At 40.5% G+C, this 22,040-nt stretch overlaps 1 protein-coding gene across 1 annotated transcript; it reads left to right on the plus strand.

The window, feature by feature from the left end:
* The first annotated feature begins 132 nt into the window (after positions 1-132).
* On the plus strand, positions 133-13,896 carry ST6GALNAC5 (ST6 (alpha-N-acetyl-neuraminyl-2,3-beta-galactosyl-1,3)-N-acetylgalactosaminide alpha-2,6-sialyltransferase 5). The gene is made up of 3 exons (XM_010010158.1): positions 133-581; positions 5,902-6,009; positions 13,665-13,896. Exons 1-3 carry the CDS (start codon positions 133-135, stop codon positions 13,894-13,896), a joined length of 789 nt encoding a protein of 262 aa, XP_010008460.1.
* Positions 13,897-22,040: the final 8,144 nt, after the last annotated feature.

Raw genomic sequence — 22,040 nt, forward strand, 5'->3', positions numbered from 1 at the left:
AATGTACAGGTAGTATGTCCCCAGCTATTTGGGGAAACTGCTGGCAGAGATTTACGTAGAGTGCTCTGAGAGTTTTGCTGTAAAATATGCCATGTTCATGTAAAATATAGTTATCATGTAGTGAGTGGGAAGATGTCTACAGCTAATTTTGAAGTATGTGTGTCTTTGCAGCCTTTAAAGATGCACTGCAAGAGCTGTGCATTGGTAACCAGCTCTGGACACCTTCTGGGAAGTAAACAAGGTGACAGAATCGACGAGACAGAGTGCGTAATACGAATGAATGATGCACCTACTCGAGGTTATGGAAAAGATGTTGGAAACAAAACGAGCCTTCGAGTCATTGCACACTCCAGTATTCAGAGGATTTTGCGAAATCGCAACGAACTCTTAAATATGAGCCACGGTGCCGTGTTTATCTTCTGGGGTCCTAGCAGCTACATGAGGAGAGATGGTAAAGGCTTGGTGTATAATAACCTGCAGCTGATGAATCAGATACTGCCTCAATTAAAAGCATATATGATTTCTCGCCACAAGATGCTTCAATTTGATGACCTTTTTAAACAGGAAACTGGGAAAGACAGGTGAGAAATTACATGGATACATCTGGGGGACATTATACAGTAGTAAAATAACATAGTTTATATATATACACCAGTTCCAGGTCTGCTCAGAGGGATCATCACACCCCTTAAATCCTCTGCCTCATGAGTTGTAATATAATATGACATGCCAAATAACATAACTTGTAACATAAGTAAAAAATGCACATCAAAATAATTTGTATGGAGTATTGCCTCATCAACTCTGAATACCAGAATCTGGATGTACTGTTCACACAGCCAAGGAGGCAGGAGCTGTTTAAGTCTCACTTTGGGGTAATATACCTGAAAGTTTTTTTTTTACTGATTCTGAAAAATCAGAATGGATAGGTTATGTTTTCTTATAGAGGAAATGCCACCATTCAGTGAATTATAATAGCTGTTTATTGAATTTAAGCATTCTTGGAAGATTGCAGCTATAAAGCTTCTTGTAAAACAAATAAACATTAGTCATACATTAGGTGCTTCAAAGCAGTTCATCTTATACTTCCAACTGGGAAAAGGAAAGTTATTATGATAGTTACATCTTTACGAGACTGTTTATGACTTGTAGGCAGATCTTCAAATCAGATTTTAGTAAGTGACCCACTGCAGGACTTGAGCATTTTCACATATAATGTCTGAAAATGGGCATTTAAACCAAAGACTTCCTAGCAAGAAATAAATTTATTTTTAAAGAACTCCTATTTTTTACTTATTAAATATGCTGCTGTGAAAGTGGAACAGGATCTCCACTTAGGTACAAATGAAGAGGTAGGTTTATTGTGCAGTAACTCATGGTGAGATTTTTGTAGCTTCACAAATACTATACATACACACCAAAGTTAAGAGCTGGGCTTGATCCTTCTGTGGGCAGGGAGGACTCAAGAGCACAGGCTGTGTTTTCTGGGCTGCACAACAAGGGCAGCACCAATGTTAAAGGAAACTTGTATCCTTTTTAGCCGACTGTGACTGTATCTTTGCTTGGCATTTGCTGCCTTTGTCATACCCCCCACAGTTTGCTTGCAGAGCACTGTTCAGTTATAGTGGATCAAACTATTCATCTAAGTTCTCGGCTGACTCACAGTAATTTGGTCAGTTCCTTACCATTAAAGGTCCTTTTCTCTTCATCTTCAAATCAATGCTTGCGAGTCTCTGCCAGAGACTGCCTCTGTCAGAAGGAGAAGGAAGGATAACAAGGGGAGATTGCTAGTCAGATGTATTACAGCCTTTCCCAGGTTTGTTCACCTAGAGTACAGTGAAGTGAGAAGATGAATTAAGCATTTGAACCCTCCAAGAACAGTGCAAAGGATTATCTATCTGTACACCCAGTGTTTACAAAGGCATGTAAGTTAACAAAGCTGTAGCAGCACAGTACCATGGCCCACCATCAGTCCTAAGGGTCAGACCCTGTACACAAGGAGTGTACGCTGCCACCTCCTTTCCTGGATTGCTCTTCCAGTGTAAGACCACTTGCAGTTCCTGGTTTTGAGGAACAATTTACCTCCCCTGCTTCAATCTGGTCAGTTAGTTCTGCCAGGGAGAGCCAGGGTCCCATTCCTTTCCTGACACTTGCTTTGCAATTTCAGGCAAGCTGCTCTTTCTGGTTCTGCATCACTCATCTGGAGCAAGAGGCCTATAGTTGTGCATGTGATGAAAGCATTTCTGTTTCTGCACAGGCACCAGGCTCAGACTTGGCTTCTGAAATATTCTCAAGGCATTTGAGACATAACGAGTTTATAGCAGACTCAGTCATGGGCACCCTCTACTCCCCATGTGAATCAAGGGCATGTGGACACTAGCAAAATTCAGCTGCATGAACAAGCCCTGTTGCTTTTAAGAACTCGCAGGCTCTGCTCTGTATGAACTGCTCCTTTAGAGGACACATACAGCATACTTGAAGGACTAAGAAGATTAAAACGGAAGATGAAAATAAATGAATAGGCAGTACAGCAAAAGAGAGAGAAGATGAAAAGAAACATGGGTAGGAAGGAATTAGTAAGGGGAGAAAATTTATGTAGCTGTGGGGGCAGGAGCAGAATATTATACAGCCCAGAACGCTGCTTGCTGTTCCCTGTGAGGTTTCTGCTGAGCTCTTGACATTAGTGCCTGCAAAAAACAAAGGAGGGAGTGAGAAGCCTGATTACAAGGTTCCAATAATCAAACCATTCATTTCTGTCTTGAGAATGATGAGAATAAAGGTAATTGGATGTATTGTGCTTTTAAAAAAAAAAAAAAAAAAGCTGATTTTGAAATGAAAGGAAACCTTCAGAAAACACTGCCGCTTAAATAGTTTGGTGAATGACAAAGGCTTCAGACCAATGTATTTGGTATTATAAAGTAACTGTACTTGAAAATAACTTTATAATTGAATAAGGGTACATTAAGAAAATATGATTCAGAAGCAATATTATAGTAATTAGATAAAGGAAGCATAAATGAAATAACTTCAGGAAGAGTATTTCCATAGAGATTATAAATGAGATTTTGGTGGAGCAGAAAGGCCTTTAATTGTAATTTAGTGTGCACTACAGAATTATCAGCACAGTGCGTTAGTTCAGCATATAAAAGAATATCTGATAATTTCCCCTAATCAGCACATGACAGTTCTTCATATTCTTTCATTACAGTTGATTAGGTATAAAAACAGTATTCTTTTGTTGGACTCTTGTTCAGATCTTTTATGAAAAGGCAAGACACTGTAACCCTGTTTCTCTATTGCTGTCCTACAGACACAGTATTTAAAGAGGCTAGAGTGGTACTTGAGTAAGTTTTAAAATATATTTCATTGTTCAGCTTTTAAGCTAGTTTATTTAAATTCAGTTATTCTCCTGTGTATTGGAAACATTAAGTTACAGTCTAAGTGTGTGTAAGCAAAAAGAAAACTAACCCAGCAGGCAGCCTACCTGGGTTGCCTGACCTGTATAAAGCCCAGCCACTTCGGTCATGGTCTAGATATGATTGCTCCCTTGGTTTTGAAATGTAAAGTCTTAGGCAGCTAAAACAGTGGCCTTGCGCAAAGTACTCCAAAGTACTCTTAGCCTGACCGTGTTCCTGATTTACCCCGCAATTCACAGGCTCAGAAACTCTCTAGCGGCAGGAAAACAATTTTTTAAAGTTTTTCTCTGTATTTCCCTTTCCTAATAATTTTGAGCCAAAAATTATTTACTGGTTTCAGTATATTGTTTCAGTGCCTGAAGGCCTCTGCTGAGCTTATGACCCAGCTACAACATGTGACAAATTGCACCGCCACCCCCAAGCTTAAGTGCAAATTCAGAAAATAAATAAGGCTCCATAATTGGAACTAATGAGATGCTTAAATCATGTTATTCTCCAAATGCTAGCTTAGCCTGAAAGTCTGTATGTCAGGAGCAATAAAAACGTACATTTCAGGTGTTCACACACTGTCAGGTGCCCCACAAAGGAAAGGACAAACTACCTAGGCTCTCCAGCCTCCTTCAGACACTTTTGCTTAAAGAGTTCCCATATGTTTAGAAGTGCCTTTTAAGCAGCAGGTACTGATACTACCACGTGGGTTTTTTTCTTTGTAACCTAATTCACTGAGGAAACTGAGAACCTCAGTACAAGGCATTTCTTAATCTGACAGTGCTCAAAACATCTCCCTCCTACTGCCCTGTTGGTGAACTACTTGGAACCAACTTGTTTAGCATTAGCTTGGGAAGCTGCTTGCCTACCGAATTACTCAGTGATCACTGGCACTTGCTCACAGTGGCTGTTGTGGCTTCAGTTCCCTGCTTCCAGGACTGTGGGGCATTCTGCTGTCACTGTAAAAAATGGTCTTGGACTGAGGTCAACACCTGGAATTCCCAGGTGACTGCTCTGATGAGAGTTCTTTGCTGTGCTTTTTTTTTGGGGGGGTAGGGGGGTGGTCACAAGACTTCACAGGTGTCAGGCAGATAGATATAGGTGTGGTGGAATGGGGTTTATGTACATTCCACATTAGTACAATGTGATACAGTGCACAAGCTATCCACGAGCCTGCTCGTGGTGCCTCAGCTTTAGCAAGAGATTAAAGGGGAGCCAGTCACTGACAGGCTGTCATCAGGAATCTGAGGCCTTTCTGGGTCACAGATGACACCAGCTTGAACATCTGCCTGCAGAACTTTTCTAGCGGAGTGAGGAGCCATTAGGGAGACTGGTTGTCTCCTTTAACAGCATTTGAAGAGAGACCTTTGAGTGAACTTGGTTTTGAGACTCATCTATAGATGAGTCTCCCAACTTTATGTGCCTCCGTTTCTAAGAGAGGTGCCCAGCTCAGTCCTGTAGGGCTGCCCCTAAACATGCCTTTACAACACTAAGATGTGCTGCTCTCTGGCATTTCCTTGACCCTCCTGTTACAAGACTGCCAACATTCCTCCAGCATAAGGACAGTGCAGGAACTTAACATAGGACCAAGACTTTGAGTGCCTGGTGCCAAGCAACCAGTAACCATTTTAGTACCCAGCTCTTGCACACTAAACAGTAAGGACGGGCAAATGCTAGGAAGAGGAAACACTACTGTTGCCATTTTGCAGATCAGAACCTGTGATACAGCAAAGTTTAAGCACAGCTTCTAAACCTCTTACATCTGTGAGCAGTTATATGGAGATCTCTCCTATTTTGCATGAATAATGCTGGGATCAGTTGTGCTTCTTTTGAAGGTTTCTCCCAGATTGCAGAGGCGGCCAGGAAAGGAGCTGCCTTAGAGGGCTCCCTTGCAATATTGTCACTCATATTCAAAGTGCCCACCAGGCAGGGAGGGGACTCAGGGCAGGATCGTTCCCAAGCTGGATAAGAGTTTCTTGCCAGCAATCACAGTGAGGGGCTGGGAGCTTCTAGAAATCAGATCATGGATGGGGTAAGAGGAAGGAGGGTTAGACCAAGCACTTGAGGCCCGATCTCACTCCAGCACACAGGCTTCTTTGCATATTGTGGGAGGCAGCATTTTAAGCAGCCCTCTTCACCCTTCATGATGCATCTTCCTGAGCACTTAGTAAGTGATTATAAATGTGTATAGATTACTACGAGAAGATTATAAATATAGGACATGGAGTTTCAGTCACTTACAGTAAACTTAACAAAAGGTCAGCTAAATATTAACATTGCTGTGCCCAAAATTAATTACAGCAAGGACAGTTTCTGCATAGATTAGTCTGCTGACAGAAGACACTAGCAAAAGCCTTAAAAGGTGAACAGGCAAAGTAGTCTTGGTTGCCCAATTTTCATAACCTTTCACAAGAATGAAAAAAATGCCCAGAAACTGCTTCAGATATATCACGAATTATTTGTCAGCCTAGAAACTTAATCATGTTTTTGCTTTCAGGAAGATATCCAACACTTGGCTTAGCACGGGCTGGTTCACAATGTCTATCGCATTAGAGCTCTGTGACAGGATAAATGTTTATGGCATGGTGCCACCGGATTTCTGCAGGTAGGATTTATTTTGGAACCATTATTAGCCAACAAGGTTGAATGTTACCGATAAATATCTGAATCTTCTAATTTTTTTCCTCTGCAACATCTTCAGTCCTCTTAAAGCAATTAATTAACATGTCCCAAGATCTGATTCTGAAAACAACAAACAGCATTTAATTATGTTATATAAAATATTTAAAAATGTTGTTTGTAGTGTGGGAGAATTAATCCATCTTGCTGGTTTCTTTTAGTCTCTGAATATTTATCAGCTAAAAGTAATGCAATAATTGGCATGAAATTAATCTGGAAAAAAGTAGAACTGGAAAACATTACTTTTGTTCTTAAAGTTTCCCCCCAGCTAATAACAGAGTTCTCACAGTGACTAGTTTCTAAATTGAACTTTCTGTTCAACTCAGTTAAAATTGTTGTATCTGTCACATAAATCCCAGTCTTCCAGTCAACTAACTTCCTAAATAATCCCCACCAAAAAAAACCAAACCCAAAAAACAAACAGGATTTGGATCTACACAGAATAGATGATCATTCCTGTAATCACCCATTTTGGGCATTCAGGGCATGGGCTGCAAGTGGTAGAAGCAGCAGCACACAAATTCTGCCTGTGGGAGCTGGGCTTAAACCACAACACCCCTTCACACTGTTTATGAACTAACAGCTTGGGTACATTTTACGGCTACATTGTGCCTCCAGTCACATTTGGGACTCAGACCCAAGCTGCTGGTTAAGGCTTCCCGCTGTGGATCAGTTATACAGAAAAACAATCTTCAAGATTCCAGGTACTGGACCAAAATCACATTTAGCCACATAATGCAAAGTACTGATCTAGTATAAATTCATACATACTTGTTTTACATCACCAGTCTTTATGCTGACTTAACTATCACCTGTCCATCCATTACTAGGCCCTGCACTCTGGCCTTTCAGAAAAACGTACTTGTGTGCCCACACCTCATCCTGATCCCATCTGCACTGTTCGGTCACCAGCGATGCACGGAGCTGGAATTCTGGAACAATGGCATCAGTGCAATCCTTTGTCAACTGCTCATGAATCCCTTTCACTAAGAAGTATTTGTTTGAATTTTGTGTTGCAAATAGAGTGATCTCATTGAGGTCTGGTTCATTGACTAATTCAAGATGCTTTTCAGGGGCAAAGGGAGCAAGGCTGCAGTGACAGGTTAGCTCATCTGTCAGAGAACAGGACTGCTTTGACTTCTTTCTGAGCACTGAAAGGATCATTCAGGAATCTGCATTTGTCCTGGGCACATAGCAGAAATCCCTGAAGAAATTACAGTATAAAATGTCAACACTAAATACCACTTTGTGAGAATTTCTACAAATTATAACAGAACTCTAATGATAAATGCTGTGATGTACTGCCAGATTTCATCATGAACTCTCCAAGGAAAATAACAAACCAGATTAGATATTCCAGACAACATAAATACCTTCCAGAGCACAGCATTTCAGTTCCCCTGTCACTGCAGTTGGCCAAGACACGTATCTTCAGTTTCTGTAAGTGGCTGGTCTGTCTTACTCCAGAAGTGGCTGTATTCCAGTAGCACATGGAAGTAATTCCTGAATAAACTGATGATCTGAAACTGCAGAAGACCACAATTCACTGCCAAGCAATGTTCAATACTGACTTTTCAGGCAAAGTCAGATTAGTTTAGATACATATACTTAATAAAAACAAAACAAAACAAAACAAAAACCCAACAAAAACTGAAAAAGAAAAAAAGCTGGTTTTAAGAAAGGCTAAAATTGTCACAGAAACCATATGAAAGGCTTTCATATAGTTGATACCCTAAAATCAAATGGATATAATACTAAATTATAACAGAAGAAAGGCTGTAATCAATCCTACCATTGATAGCTGTAATAGTGCTTACAGCTGGTATAAAAAAAATCCTAACATAAAGGTACACTCACCCTTTTGTAAAAAGGGAAAAGGTAATTTCAAAAGAATATAAAGTGTCTTTACTTCAGGTTTATTTGCCATGTGATGAAGAGGGAAACTGCAGTTGCCATGCCTGGAAGAAGCTATCCATGAAGATCTACAAAAACAATGTCTCACCATAAATACAGTTAACCTTAGTTTGCTCTTTAGCCACTCATTAAGGAAGTTAAACACCACTTCCTTTCAAAGACATAAGACAACAAAATAGAATAGTAGAAAGAAAGAAATGTTCTGTAATTTTAAGCCATATTTCCTGGTTTTCAGTCAGACAAAATACAAATATACCATGAAAAAATTCATGACCATGAAAAAACTGACCAAATAAACCTCAAAAACAACAAACCTCACCCTATTTCTCATGTGTGTGCACAAGATGGTATAGGTACTTCCGTTGCTGTGCAACGAAAGAGTCACTGAGATTAAAATAAACCCAAACCTCTTTTTTCTATTCAGAGTTAGTCTCACCAAGTTGAAACTGCAGCAGTACCCATTATTTTTTAAGTATTAATTTGTGGAGTAATGAGTGTGGGTGATCACTGTCATGGAAATCCATTAGTATCACATCTGTAATGTGAAGGACATCTCAAAGGTACCGTGAATATCATACTGTTGATTCTGCTACACATTATTAGCTTAAGATCATTAACCAAATTGCTTCCCACCCGTGCAGGGAAATTAGTCTGGTGAAGGAGTCTGGAGTACAGACTAAAAGATTTGTCACTATTAATTGCAACAGCATTTTTTAGGTTCATTTCTATTTACTTTCACCGGACATTGATTTTTACAGCTGAACTGGAATTGGTGACCTGATTATTACAAATTTCTAGTCCTTTACAGCAAAGCTATATGCTATCTTTGATCCCTTTATTTTGCTGTAGTAAGGGTTAATTGTTTTGATGCTGTTCTCATGCTGTTAAATACATCTGACTTGCACATTCTAGAGTAAGATGAAACCTTGTGCTTCCTTGCACATTGCAAAGATTTTGGAGAGCATGTGCACCTCTCACAGGAAAGACAAGCCATCCTGATGTATTTTTTCCAGTGCTCAATGCTAGCCTTTGCAGGAGCAAACTCACTCCAGAGGGGAAGCATTTCCCTCTCTGAGCTCCCTTTGGGAGCCTGCTGTATGCACAGGACTCCCTCCTAAACTGGGATATCAAGGATTTTCCTCTTGCCTCCCTACTAAAGCAGCTAGATGGTGGTGCACAGATTGTACCACCCTTCCTGAAGGCACTTCAGTGCTGCTGCTCTTCTTTGTGGTGGCTCTGCAGCACCAGCAGTATGTGGGAAGGACACAGACAAGCCTTAATGCAGCTTGTAGTAACTCCAACACTGGAGTATCTGTAGCAGCAAGAGGCTTATTCCTTGCAGGCATCTCTGGCTACTCATGCACACAAGGAAGACTTGAAGTGCCAGTGAGAAGAGCCCTTTTTAACCCCCCTCCTCTTCATGGGCCTTCTTGAACTACCAGAAACTTAAAACTTAATTCTAAGCCTTATTTTAACTAATATGAATAATTTTTGCTACAATTATGGAACCAGATAATTTTCCTATAAGAATCCTCATTTGACTGCCAGGCCATTTCCCATCTGTGATAATTTGCCTGAAAACTGGCATTTGAAATCCTTTAATTTATTCCTTTGGGTACAGCTCTTAAATCTAGTGTTTTCTTACCTCCCCCATGCCTCTTTCAATTGCTTTAAATCAAGTGCAAAAAAGCAGTTGTTGCTAGTTTACATTTCCTGGGGCTTGGTGGAAGAAGGGGTGCTCACAGGACTGTAAACTGTGTGGGAGACAGTTATGCCATTTTGTCCATATGCCTGAATCTCACTTCATTACCTTAATAACAAAATGCATAATTGGTTTGGCAAACAGGGCTCTTACAGAACTCAAAGAAATGGGATCCTAGGAATAGAAGGCAAAAAAATATCCAGAAAGCTTCACAGTCCTGGCATAGCACCTTGCCCATCACTCAACATATTAACGACCCTTTATTCACGCTTCAAAATACAAATTATTTTACAAAGCATACATACAGCTTCAGTGGGTTGATTCATAATGTCCCTTCATCTGTAAAAGAAGATGTTGACCAGAACGTGATATGGGATGCCCTTGTTTTTCTGCCTTGTTTCTTATGAGGCAAACACTGTTTGCTGTATTTTCAGCTTTCACTGTGGGTGGATACCATCTGTGGGAAAATGTGCACTGAAGTGGCAAACAGTAGAAGACTGACACTGGGTACAAGCGCTTAGGCGGTTGCTGTGCTGGCAGGCTGTTGGCAGGAAGTACAACGTATTTTACAGAGGAACTTTCCTAGATTCTCCCAGCTGTGATATTAATATGCATTCAAAGTCTGACAAAATACAGATTAATGTCCAGTATCAGTCAGTGATAAAACAGCATCTGTTTTAACATTAATAAATGAGGTGGCAAGCAATTTCCTTATAGAAATTACTCATGCATTTCATTTGCTGGTGACACAAGCTAATTGCAGAGTTAGAAGATAATACCGTACAGTTAATTTGGGTTTCGGTGTAGTTACTCAAGCCAGAGTTCAAATCCAAACCTTACTAGCATGCAATCTAGTGGAACCCAGAACTCCCACGAAAGGAGAAAGACTTCACACAAAACATCCTATGTATCCAGCTGCCTTTCAGAGTTCCTAAGGACAAAATACGACATTTGGAATTTAGCTTCAAAGCCTCCGTCAGCTGCAGAGTAGGCTTGGAGAGCTACTCTGAAGCTACCAGCATTTTCATTTTTGCATTGAATTCACCTCCAGTTCAGCCAGTAGACCTGCGTGCAAGCCTTGACAGCACCTACCAGAGGATGCCTGAACCCCACAGGGTGCCTGAACCATGCTCCCCTGCCTCTCTCTCCTGCCAGGCCCTGTGCAGCAGTTGGCTCTGGATTGTTTCTGATAGGACATTACACAAAATACAGTGACTCATTACTGCCTGTTGCTAAGGGCATCCACTTAGGACACTCTGGTGCTAGCTTCAAAACCTTTGATGCAGTGTGGAATCCCTGTCTTCAAAATGGAGCCCATTGCTAAAATATCCACTGGTAGAATACAAGTAACATAAGAGAGAAAGCACTTACTGGGAGGTGCAGGTTTCAAAATACTGCTTCAAAGAGGCAACAGAAGAGTGCAACCCTAGGTGAATACTAAGTTACCAGAGTGAGGGAGAAGCAAGAGGACCACTATCAAGCCTTGCTCTCTCCATTTCTTCCACCAACACCCTGTACCTGTATACTCTGAGTTTTGTGTGGAGAAAAAAATTACCCAACTTTCCTATAGATCCTTCAAGAGAAATCTTCTTCCAGTTATCAACCGTCATCCATTGCTAATTTCAGTCACAGCAAAGGAATAGGGAAGAGATGTACAGCAAATGATTTTCTGCAAACCCAGCTCAGGCCTTCATAACAAAAAGGGGTGGGATGAGGAGATAGACAGAGGAGGATCCTGGCCAAATCTGCTGCAGTACTGAGCTTTTTCCCACTGTTACTGCATTTGTTCAACGTCTGATTTCAACTTTACTAATCCGAACGTTAAAGCAGCTCATTTACACTGAGCAACACAGGTTTACCCTCGAGAACACGAGTAAAATCCAGCTGCAGTACAGAAAGGAAGAGCAGTCTAAATGAGAGGCAGAGGCCTATGCATTTAGTACATTAAAATGTATCCTGACTTACAGTAACCATACAAATAATTCACTTAAGAGATTATAATAAGAGGTCCAATTTATCAAAAAAGTCTGTAAAAAATTAATTGAAGATTGAGATCTAATAGTTGTGGCTTTTAAAAAAGTATTAGATTTCTATATATCCTACAAGGATGCTGGGGAGGGACTCTTCATTAGGGACTCTAGTAGTAGGAGAGGGGATAATGGGTTTAAACTTCAACAGGGGAACTTTAGGTTAGATATAAGGAAGAAGTTCTTCACAGTGAGGGTGGTAAGGCACTGGCATAGGTTGCCCAAGGAAGTTGTGAATGCTCCAACCCTGGAGGTGTTCAAGGCCAGGCTGGACAGAGCCTTGGGCGACATAGTTTAGTGTGTGGTGTCCCTGCTCATGGCAGGGGGGTTGGAACTAGATGATCTTAAGGTCCTTTCCAACCCTAACTATTCTATGATTCTATGATTCTATGATTCTATATGAAGGGTTATTTTTTGCATTACAAGTATGTTTTCTGTAGGTAAGGTATTGAAGGATTTCTTTTCACTCTTACGTATTCCGGTGGGAATATATATAGTAAATTTAGAATCCATCTTATTCTAGAAATGTAATTTTATTGTTATTCTCGTCTTTTGTGATTGATCACCGTGTTGTGTTACAAGGAAGCTAGATTGATTGAATTAAAACATTAATCTATGGGACAAATGGAAAACAGCAGCAATATTGTACATTACCACTGCATATACAGTATGGGTAATGGTAAAATAAGAAAAACTAGAGAATTGTGTAGGTGACAGAATTACACAGTAAAAATAATGACCGGGACAGAATACTGACAGGTTGGAGATGCATTCAATTGAAAGTGAGCTTAAATATTAGCTCTTCAAAACGAAAATAATCAACTCTATATTAAAGCTGACAGCCCAGAATCTGCATGAGATTTCTTGCTCTGTACTAGGGTGTCCTGTTCAGCTCGGGCTTTAACACCGAACAGTTCCAAGGCTTCACTAAATGGTAATGTTTGGATTTATTTTTCTGGCACTACAGAATAGTTTGTTGATAGGAACTGTGGAGATCGGTACAATTGGGTTCATTCTGTCTGGGACATCTCTCTTTGAATTTATGATAGAGGGTTGTACGAGTCCTTGTCAGCCCAAAATGCCTGTGCCCAAAGTAAAAACATAACGGGTACAGTTTAACATAGAAAATAAAAGGAGAATGAATCACTGGCTTATTGTAATACAGATGTGCCTTTTACAGAACATAACATCAAAACACTGAGGTTAGAACTGCTAAAATGAACTTCATCCTAAATATCTAATTGGTTTTCAGCATACCCTGTGTGTCACCACAAGAGTACACATCTCCTGCTGGTTAATGCCGATGGGCTCACAAGGTCAGGAGGATACTATGGCTTAACAGTTTTAATTTTTAGCTTAGATACATGAAAGTTGCCATTGTAAAATCAGAAAGAACTCATTTGTGCATCAGATGTATGATTATAAATCCAGCAACAGCAGACTGTATCACTGACCTAGCATGCATATGCACTCAGTGATGTGCCCTCAGAACCTTGTGTACCATGCTGGGAATGCTCTGCTGAGCTGATGTGACACAGATAACCACTTCCCTCTCTCTCCCTCTCCTCCTTCTTCCCCAGTTTAGTAAACACCTCTGCAAGGTTTTTTTACAAATCACAATCTAGACATAAATCTTTTAAGCACTTTGCTTCAAATTTCAGAGTAACACAGCCCTGCAGCACTCTCCCTTGTTTTTGAGCTACTGCTGTCCTTTATTTAACTGGGAGGCGGGGATTAAAGGAAAGCAATAGAAAGAGCAAAGAAACACCTCTGCCCCATTTTGATGTATTAAATATGCAAAAACAATGCAGCCACCTAGAAATTTGGTTTAACTGGGAGAAAAAGTGGATTTAAGCCCATCAGTTTATTAAAGATAGCATCTTTTCAATCAGTGAAAAAGAACATCTTGGTCTTCCATCTGTTTTCTCTCTTCCACAGGGATCCTAATCATCTTTCAGTACCTTATCATTATTACGAACCTCTGGGACCTGACGAATGCACAATGTACATGTCACACGAGCGGGGACGGAAGGGCAGCCATCACCGTTTCATCACAGAGAAACGAGTGTTTGAGAACTGGGCACGGACATTCAATATTCACTTTTTCCAACCAGACTGGAAGCCAGAACCACTCACTGTAAATCACCCTGAGATTAAACCGGTGGTCTGAGGGGCAAAGGCACAAGACCACAACCACAGTCACCTTCTCTGTCAGCCTTTGGGGTGTTGGACCTTCTGGGACAGCAAGGCAGCCTCGGGGAGAAGGGTAGCGGGATTTGCAGTTGATCACTTCAACAACAGTCAGGAAGTTATGATGAAGGAGCAGAGCATACCAAGAGTACTTTCTGTTGAGCTATGTGTTAATCCAGGACATAGCCTTTTTTGGCCATCTGACTTCCTATATGTGTATGTGATTTGTGATAAGCTACTTGAGTATCACTAACGGATGGTTACTTCATTATGGTTTTTTAAAGTACAATGCCACTGAATTTTCATAGTGAAAACTTATTTATTTAATGGAGGTTTTTATGCAACCTAGGCCAGTATTTTTCTAACTCACAGTTAGGTAGCTGTTTATCTTTCAAATCCAAAATTAATACTGCTGATGGTTTGAAAGGCCTAGCTTTTTATTTATAAAATTTGTTTGGAAAATACAATTCTATATAGCATGTAATTAGTATTTGATCTGGAAATGTTGCATTTCTTTTAAAAATATGGGGCTCTATTCCAGCCTAAAGCCTTTAACAGCAAGAATGGTCCCATGTGCAGATCTAGCTAACTCTACATACTGACATCCTATGTTAATATGAAAACGGTAGTGAAAATTCTGTTTGATATTAATGTGCATTTGCTGCTGTGTTATCAAGATGCTGTTTTTTAATTAGGGGTGGGAGGAAGGAGGGCAAAATTTATCCAAAAAGATCACTGGCTATAGCAGCGTGCTTTTCAGTGAAGCTACCAGGCTAAGGCTGGAAGGGTTGTGTTCTGTTTTGCCTCTTGTAGCCCTGAAAGAGGCTGAGAGAGCAATCCTGCTGAGGAAGCAGACTACAAAACAGGAAACGCCATGACCAAATCTCTGAAATCAAGAAGTTAAACTACCAGGTACTACAATACCAGCCACAGTAGCCAAAAAAAATTACAACACGGCACCTGAAAACATCCTGTCATTCCAGTGGTTCCAAGATCGCCACTGATCTCCGAGATCCTGGACCATGTTCAAGTTGGGATGTGAAAAGAGTTCCACAAGTACAAAACTGTCCCCTTGAAAAGAGCAAAGTTATACTTGGCAGTTTCTTCAAGAAGTACATGTGCATGGCAAGCCACGGGACGGACAATGCGAGTGCTGTAAATGGAGCCTCACAGTGTGAATTACTGGGTTACATTTGGCTTGTGAATAAAGAAGATTTCAGTTACACTATTATTTTTCCTTTTGCTTCAGAAACATTAAATCTCTTAAGTTCTTCAAAGTAATCAGTAGGAGTTAACTATTGCATGAAACATTATACCTCAGGTGACAAAAAGTGTCTCTCATTAGACAACTACTAAAGCTAGAACAAAAATACTACCTTAAAATGTCTAAATCCAAGAAGCTGAACCTCAGAGCTGATACGTAGAACTGGGACCAAACTCACTACCATTTAACCCACTTATAATCCACGGTCTTCCCAAAACTGGACAGCCGTACCTGCAGCTACCCTCCAGATACCCCGATTCTCTGGGGACAAAGTGAACTGCCCTGTCAGGGGCAGTGTCACCCCTGTAACACTGCCTGGAGCTGAAGAGCAGGCCTCCAAGAGCCACTCTCCTTGCTGCAGTCCTCCACACTAGCAAAGAGCAAGAAACTAAATCTTATTTTGCCTTAAAAGATGTCTTTTGGTGTTCTTCCTGGTACAACCCCCTCTGCATATAAACTGAGCACAAAGCTCTACTATTGCCAATTCCTTGTAACCTGGCTCTTGTCAGCTGGTGTTTAACTCTCCCTCTTTCACTGATGTTTTATTCCTTCCACTTGATTTCACAACATTCTACAAAAACCAGAATGGATTTTGAGCTAATGGTAAGTTGAACATCCCTTTCAGCATGCGTACTGGGGCATGCACCCAGCATGTATTGCTCAAACTGATGAACTCTGTCAAACTGATTTACAGATAATTTCTAATGTGACTGCAAAGAGATCGTACAGATCACAGTAGGTCCTCTGATGCCACTATCCTTTTGTTATTAGTGATGTAATAATAAAAAGACCTTGTCATTCTAAAATAGAGCTCTTATTTTTCCATTAATCAAGGGCCACAGGATGTATATGCCAAATGTTTAGTTACCTTATTTTTAAAAGAAAATCATTTTAATATAGATTACACTGATGTACTTCCAGTATTCAGTAGACACATGGGGACTTGCCAGGCTCCGTTGTGCTCCACATGCATGTGGAAGCATGAAAGAAAATGAAGAAGAAACATGGGATAAGCTGACACTAAATCTCCTAACAAAGCAACCCTGAGGATTGTAAATATTCCTTTTTCAGTTTCTGTTAGTGACAATCATGTATTCTTGTTACCCTTACATACATCCAGTCTTTTAAGCAAAACCCTAAAACTCATTTCAGCCTTCACCCATTAACCTCCTCAAGTCTCAGCAAGTTCCCCCTTCTAATTACAAAAAGTATAAAGGAGTATTTTCTAAGAGTAAGTCAAATATGTATACGAAACTCAATGCAAAAGGAATTTGATGAAGCAAAGGAGACAGCAAGTTTTAAATAGGACTGATCACACAGATTTATATGGAATATAAATGGTTTTTAAAGTGCTGCAATTTTAATTTACAAATTACTGATGTATTTTTCTGTAAATGCACAATTTTTTAACTACAGTCTATCTTGCTACATTTCAGCCTGAACTAAGGTTTTATGGCCTAGATATAAACTAAACAGATTTATGATAGAAAATGCTGCCAGACCAGAGGTAAGCAGTACAGACTCAGCACTGCTGCCATTCTCTGGCCTATGCTGTCATCTTATACTCTTCACTATAATTTGATCGATTCATGATCTTCATCACACATCATTTCACATGTTAAAAACTGTTGCAAAATAGTGTTTACAGACATCAGCAATTTCAAGATCTATGTTACTTTAGTTCTGAACTCTGTGCATACCTTTTATGCTTGGCTTCACCAGAGTAGCTCCTTTTCATCTCAAAGAAATGCCATGATATGTAGGACTGGAATTGAGAATGATAAAGCATCTCTGCAGCTAAGAACAGAAAAGTCCAACCATTGCTCTCTGTTATTTTGGCACAGTGGGTGCAAGATGCTCAGCTATCAGCATCATGGTACAAAACAAAACCATGACACACCTTGAAAGAACCTTCCAGCCAAAGCGTTAAAGCGCCTCAGAAAGACAAGTTAATACTGTTTATTTCTGGGTAAGGAACCCACAGAAAGGGGAGGTTAAAAAACTTGCCAAGACCAAGTTACAGCCTTAGAATTCAATTTTGGAGAGATTCAGGTGTGCTGACAACAGCTACCTCTGGTTCTAGCCACTAGAACACAGGATGGCAATTTCACCTATTGCATATATGTGTGAGCAGGAGCGCAAATGGATCAAATTCTGCAGGAGGTGCTTACCTGGGTCTTGCCCCGCAGCACTTCTCAAGTAAACTTCAGAGAAAATTTATTTTTACCCAAAACAGCACTAAGGAGGCAAGGACACAATAATCTAAAAATAGCAGGAAAAACATTGAGGGGTGGGGTGAGGAATATCTAAAGAGTAAGGAATAAAATGTGGTTTGTGTTGTTAAGCTCTATTCTCATGGAATATGAAGATCAAAGTCAGTACAGAGGTGGAATGGAAAGCTGTGGCTCAGCAGCAATGGCTGTCCTGCAAAAATTCCTTTTCAGTGCTTCAGATCAATAACACGTGCCACAAAAACCCCTGTAAAAATTCCGATAATCACCTCTGACTAATGAAAGTTTGTTTTATTTGATGCAAGGAGGTGAATTCCTCACTCAGTTAAAAACATAGCTTAAGGATAAAAAACCATAAAGAGTTAAACAGTAAAAGAGCACTTCTAAAACAGCAAAACATAGTGCAGAGAGAAGAAAACCTCACAGGTATCAATATTTCAGCTTCCTGGTGCCTCAGTTAATACTAACTACTTTTGAGTTTCCAGCTGCCTACTGCAAAAGCACACCCTGCACATCACATGTATAAGATTTTACAGGGAGAAATGAGAATAAAGAAAAATAGTTAAGGACAATCCTTAAAAAAAAATAAAAATAAAAAAAATAGGAAATACAAAAGGGCAAAAGTCTTAAGGTTGTGAGAAATTTCTCTGTACTGAAGCAAAAAGTATAAAACTCAAAGGATGTTTCATACCGTAGTGGTAGGACAAGGGGTAATGGCTTCAAACTTAAACAGGGGAAGTTTAGATTAGATATATAAGGAAAAAGTTCTTCACAGTGAGGGTGGTGAGGCACTGGAATGGGTTGCCTGAGGAAGTTGTGAATGCTCCAACCCTGGCGGGTTCAAGGCCAGGTTGGCAGAGCCTTGGGTGACATGGTTTAGTGCGACGTGTCCCTGCCCATGGCAGGGGGGTTGGAACTAGATGATCTTAAGGTCCTTTCCAACTCTAACCATTCTATGATTCTATAAAATGGCTGTAAAATGGCTTTGCTTATGCTAAATACCATTAAACCCATTAGACTGTTAAATGTTTTCTACACTGAAAATCACAACAAAACCTGAAATATCGAATGAAACCCTTTGACCACCGTGTGGATGGAGTTTCACTATCACAGTGGAGACAAAGACGGTGACTTTTATGACAGCTGCTGTAGAACAGGTTCTGTGGCAAATGCAGACGTGCAGAAACAGGCCGTAAACCAGCATCTCCTTCCCTTCTGTGGCCCAGAAAGAGGGCACTCAGCTCTCACAGGACACGCTCTTGCACTGCCAGCAGAAAAGGGAGACACTTCATGTTATCTGCTGCTGAACAACAAATCAAGCCAGGGAAACCATTCAGCAGATGATCAGCTTACAGTGTCCTCGTTCACTGTGGAGTGCTTTGACTGGGAGTTGTCAAGAAGAAAGACAAGACAGGAAGTTACAGACAAGCAACCCAGACAAACAGATGGAAAACTGTAACAAAGACCAGAATTAGCAGTCATAAAGAAGATATGCTGGCTAAGATGTAATGCAGCTTTTGTAATAAAAGCCATGCCTTGTGAATCTATTTAGATCCCTTCAAAGTTCTCTCAAGCAAGTGGACAAGAAGATCCACTTGGAGTTCCACAGCTGCTTTTGCAAGGTGTCTCTTAAAAGACTTCCAAAGAAACTACAGTAGCATGGGATAAAAGAGATTCTCACCTATGCAACTCATCTGAACATCTGAAATAAGGCTAAGAGGACACATCATCAGCTTAAGGTGATAGGCAGAATTCCACAAGAAAATGTCAAAACACATTTTCTCTGCTTTTCTATATTCGACATCTGCTGTAGGTCGCTCCTAGATACAGGATACAGGAGCTAGACTCTACATAAACAGATAAATAAAAAACATGGGAGACAAAAAAAATGTACCCAGTGAACATCAGCTCACACACTAGAGCCCAGTTACAGCCCTGCCACACTCACGATGTGCCAGGCAGCCAGAAGATATAACAACATTCCCATTTTACTGAAAGCAATGTCAAATCATCCAGCTCAGATAGACAGCAAGACTGGAACCTTTCCAACTGCCAAGGAAAGTCATCATAGTAACTTGGTTTCTCAGAACAAGTTTAACTCCTGTAGGAGATGCCTAATGACACCTAATCCTTCACACAACCCAGACAGCTGTTAAGATAACTTCAGTAGCTTTTAGGACACTAGATACTTCCTGATGTATAGAGAGGACACAGGGAATAAAGCACATTTAGCAAAGTATAAGGTTTTAGTACTTTGCTGACACGTCTTTGGCTATCAGATCAGTTGGAGCCTATTAGGGCCAGACACAGAGCACGATGCAAGTGTGTTTTAACAGCAAACTGAAGGAAATTCTGAAGGGAACCATTTGGTGTGGCTTAAGGCAAGAGCTTAGGTTAGGTTTATGTTTTATTTTAAGGCAAAATAAGTGAGCAGGTTTATAACCTACGAGGAAGATATGCTTCCCCCCATTGCATCCTTGCTGTAACCAGGCTGCACACAAAGCCAAAAGGAAAAGAGATACACTGATGTCTCCATCTGCCATTCCATTTGCACTGTAAAGACAGAGGGAAGTAGAGGGACCCTAAAATCATCACAATTTGAGTCATCATATTTTGAGCCACAAACTTAACCTGGACAGAAAAACCATTACAAAAAAAGTAACTTGACAAAACCCAAACAGTTCTACCTAATGCTTAGTGATGCTCTTCACTGGTAAATATCAAAGCATTTGACAAAGGAAGTAACCATCATTGTAATGGAACAGGATACAAACAAAGGACAAAGCCTAAGCTTAAAATGCTCACTGCACGCAAAACCAGTGGATCAAGTCACACATTTAGTACATGACAGCATGATTTCAGTCAGTCCTGGGGCAGGCAAGAAAGGAAATGTATTTGCTATTTCAAATTAGTCGACACTGACAGAGGAACTAGCATGACATGCCATGAATCTCCCAAGTAAACCACATTCCGGTGGCCTGGTCTCTGCAGAGCTGTGTCACCAGAGCGATGTAGTGGTCAGCAGTGAGAAAAACTGCTTCACAAGAAATAGCAACTAAGCTGGAGCTTTGCCAGCATTGCTGTGACACTCGAAACTGCTCCTGATATAGCTTATTCTGGTCAATAGATTGCTCTAAGTGATGCCACCAAAGTAACTTCTGCTGATACACTTCACATCTTTATTCAGCCTGTTGGCCAGAGCAGCAAACCTGGCTCAGTTTTGGACAAGGCTTCAGTGTTCTTTGTGCATATACATTAAAAGGAAAAAAAACCCAGTTAAATCTAAAATCTGCATAGGGAAGAAGACATGGCACAATCAAACATTAATAGATGTACTTCTTCATAAACTTTGAACCGAAACCTTAAACACTATCAATTTAATCACTAAATCAGGCAGAAATCCTCATTAAGGGAGAAAAAGTAACTCATGCTAAAGAACTTGCAAGTGAAACTAGTGCTATGAAATGCTGATTTCAGTGTTAGGCAGCCTATACAAGTTTCCATCATAAAGCACCAACACTTTCAAGATGCATTTCCCCACAGCATATTATTTTTAAAAGTTCACAGAAAGAGGGAAAGCAGAAATAACAGTAGAGTGCACACAGCAGAGGATATTATCTTCCAAGAGAAATACATTTCTCATGTGTTTTTTTTGTTTTGGGTTTTAAATTTGCCTTTCGCAACTTAAAAAATGCAAAACTTACTATGCTCATTATTGTACAGAAGTGTTGATGGTTGAAAAGTTTCTGTAGCACATGCAATCAATTTGTAGAATACTGGAAAGAAACTTATGCAGGACAGCCATTGCAACTAAGCCACAACTTTCCACTCCATCAGCACCAGGCTCAATTCAATCTTCAGATTCCAGGGGAATAGAGCTCGATGGTTGAGAAGACACTTCCATTACACACACTGCTATTTTCTGTAGTTCATAACTTAATGGAGAGATTAGTCTCTTGGGTGAAAGACTTTATGCCTGTCCTCAGTCCAAAGGTGAATTAGTCTGAAGCATGGTAAAATTCTACCAGGTCATGCAGTGCTGTGTGACAGACACAGAGCTGGAAGGCCTGTGGACTGGCACACCAAGTTTCCTGCCACACCCGATCTTTACCCCCAGATTGTACCATATACAAAGGTTGCCTTGTCACCAAATGCCGTGGACTCCATGAAATAACACCACTCCCGCTTCATGACCTGCCTTCCACTTCACCTGTTCTTATGAAGTTCAAATAATCCTGAACTCACAGAAGCTGTTGAGTGCACAACACGATAAAGCACTGGATCAAATCTAACTAACTACCAGCAACTGGCAGCACCTCATTTCCCCATCTATACTGAAGGAGTAATTAGGTCAGGTTTTGGAAATCTTCACACCAGAAACTTCTTTTTATTCCTTCCCTCTAAGTATCCATCAGAGAAGAAGCTCTTGAGCGTCATAACAACCCGTGAATGCCATGCTGCAGTATCACGACTGCCAGGGCTGCAGACTTCACTTGTCTGCCTCAGAGGATCAGTCCTTCAACCCTCTTTTACAGGAATACAGCACAATCCCTCCCTGTCCTTGCCACTTTGCAAATCCCCTCCACCCATGATAAATTCACAGCTGAAGATGGTCCTTCCTTCTTCACA

The sequence above is a fragment of the Nestor notabilis genome, unplaced genomic scaffold, assembly GCF_000696875.1.
Source record: "Nestor notabilis isolate BGI_N333 unplaced genomic scaffold, ASM69687v1 scaffold30282, whole genome shotgun sequence".
In the NCBI taxonomy this organism is placed as follows: domain Eukaryota; kingdom Metazoa; phylum Chordata; class Aves; order Psittaciformes; family Psittacidae; genus Nestor; species Nestor notabilis.

Excerpts from the sequence above, each read along its gene's own strand:
- ST6GALNAC5 (XM_010010158.1), top strand. The coding sequence starts at position 133 with ATGTCTACAGCTAATTTTGAAGTATGTGTGTCTTTGCAGCCTTTAAAG. Across the intron at positions 582-5,901 it reads CAGGAAACTGGGAAAGACAG|GAAGATATCCAACACTTGGC; the intron begins GTGAGAAATTAC and ends TTTTGCTTTCAG. Across the intron at positions 6,010-13,664 it reads GTGCCACCGGATTTCTGCAG|GGATCCTAATCATCTTTCAG; the intron begins GTAGGATTTATT and ends TCTCTTCCACAG.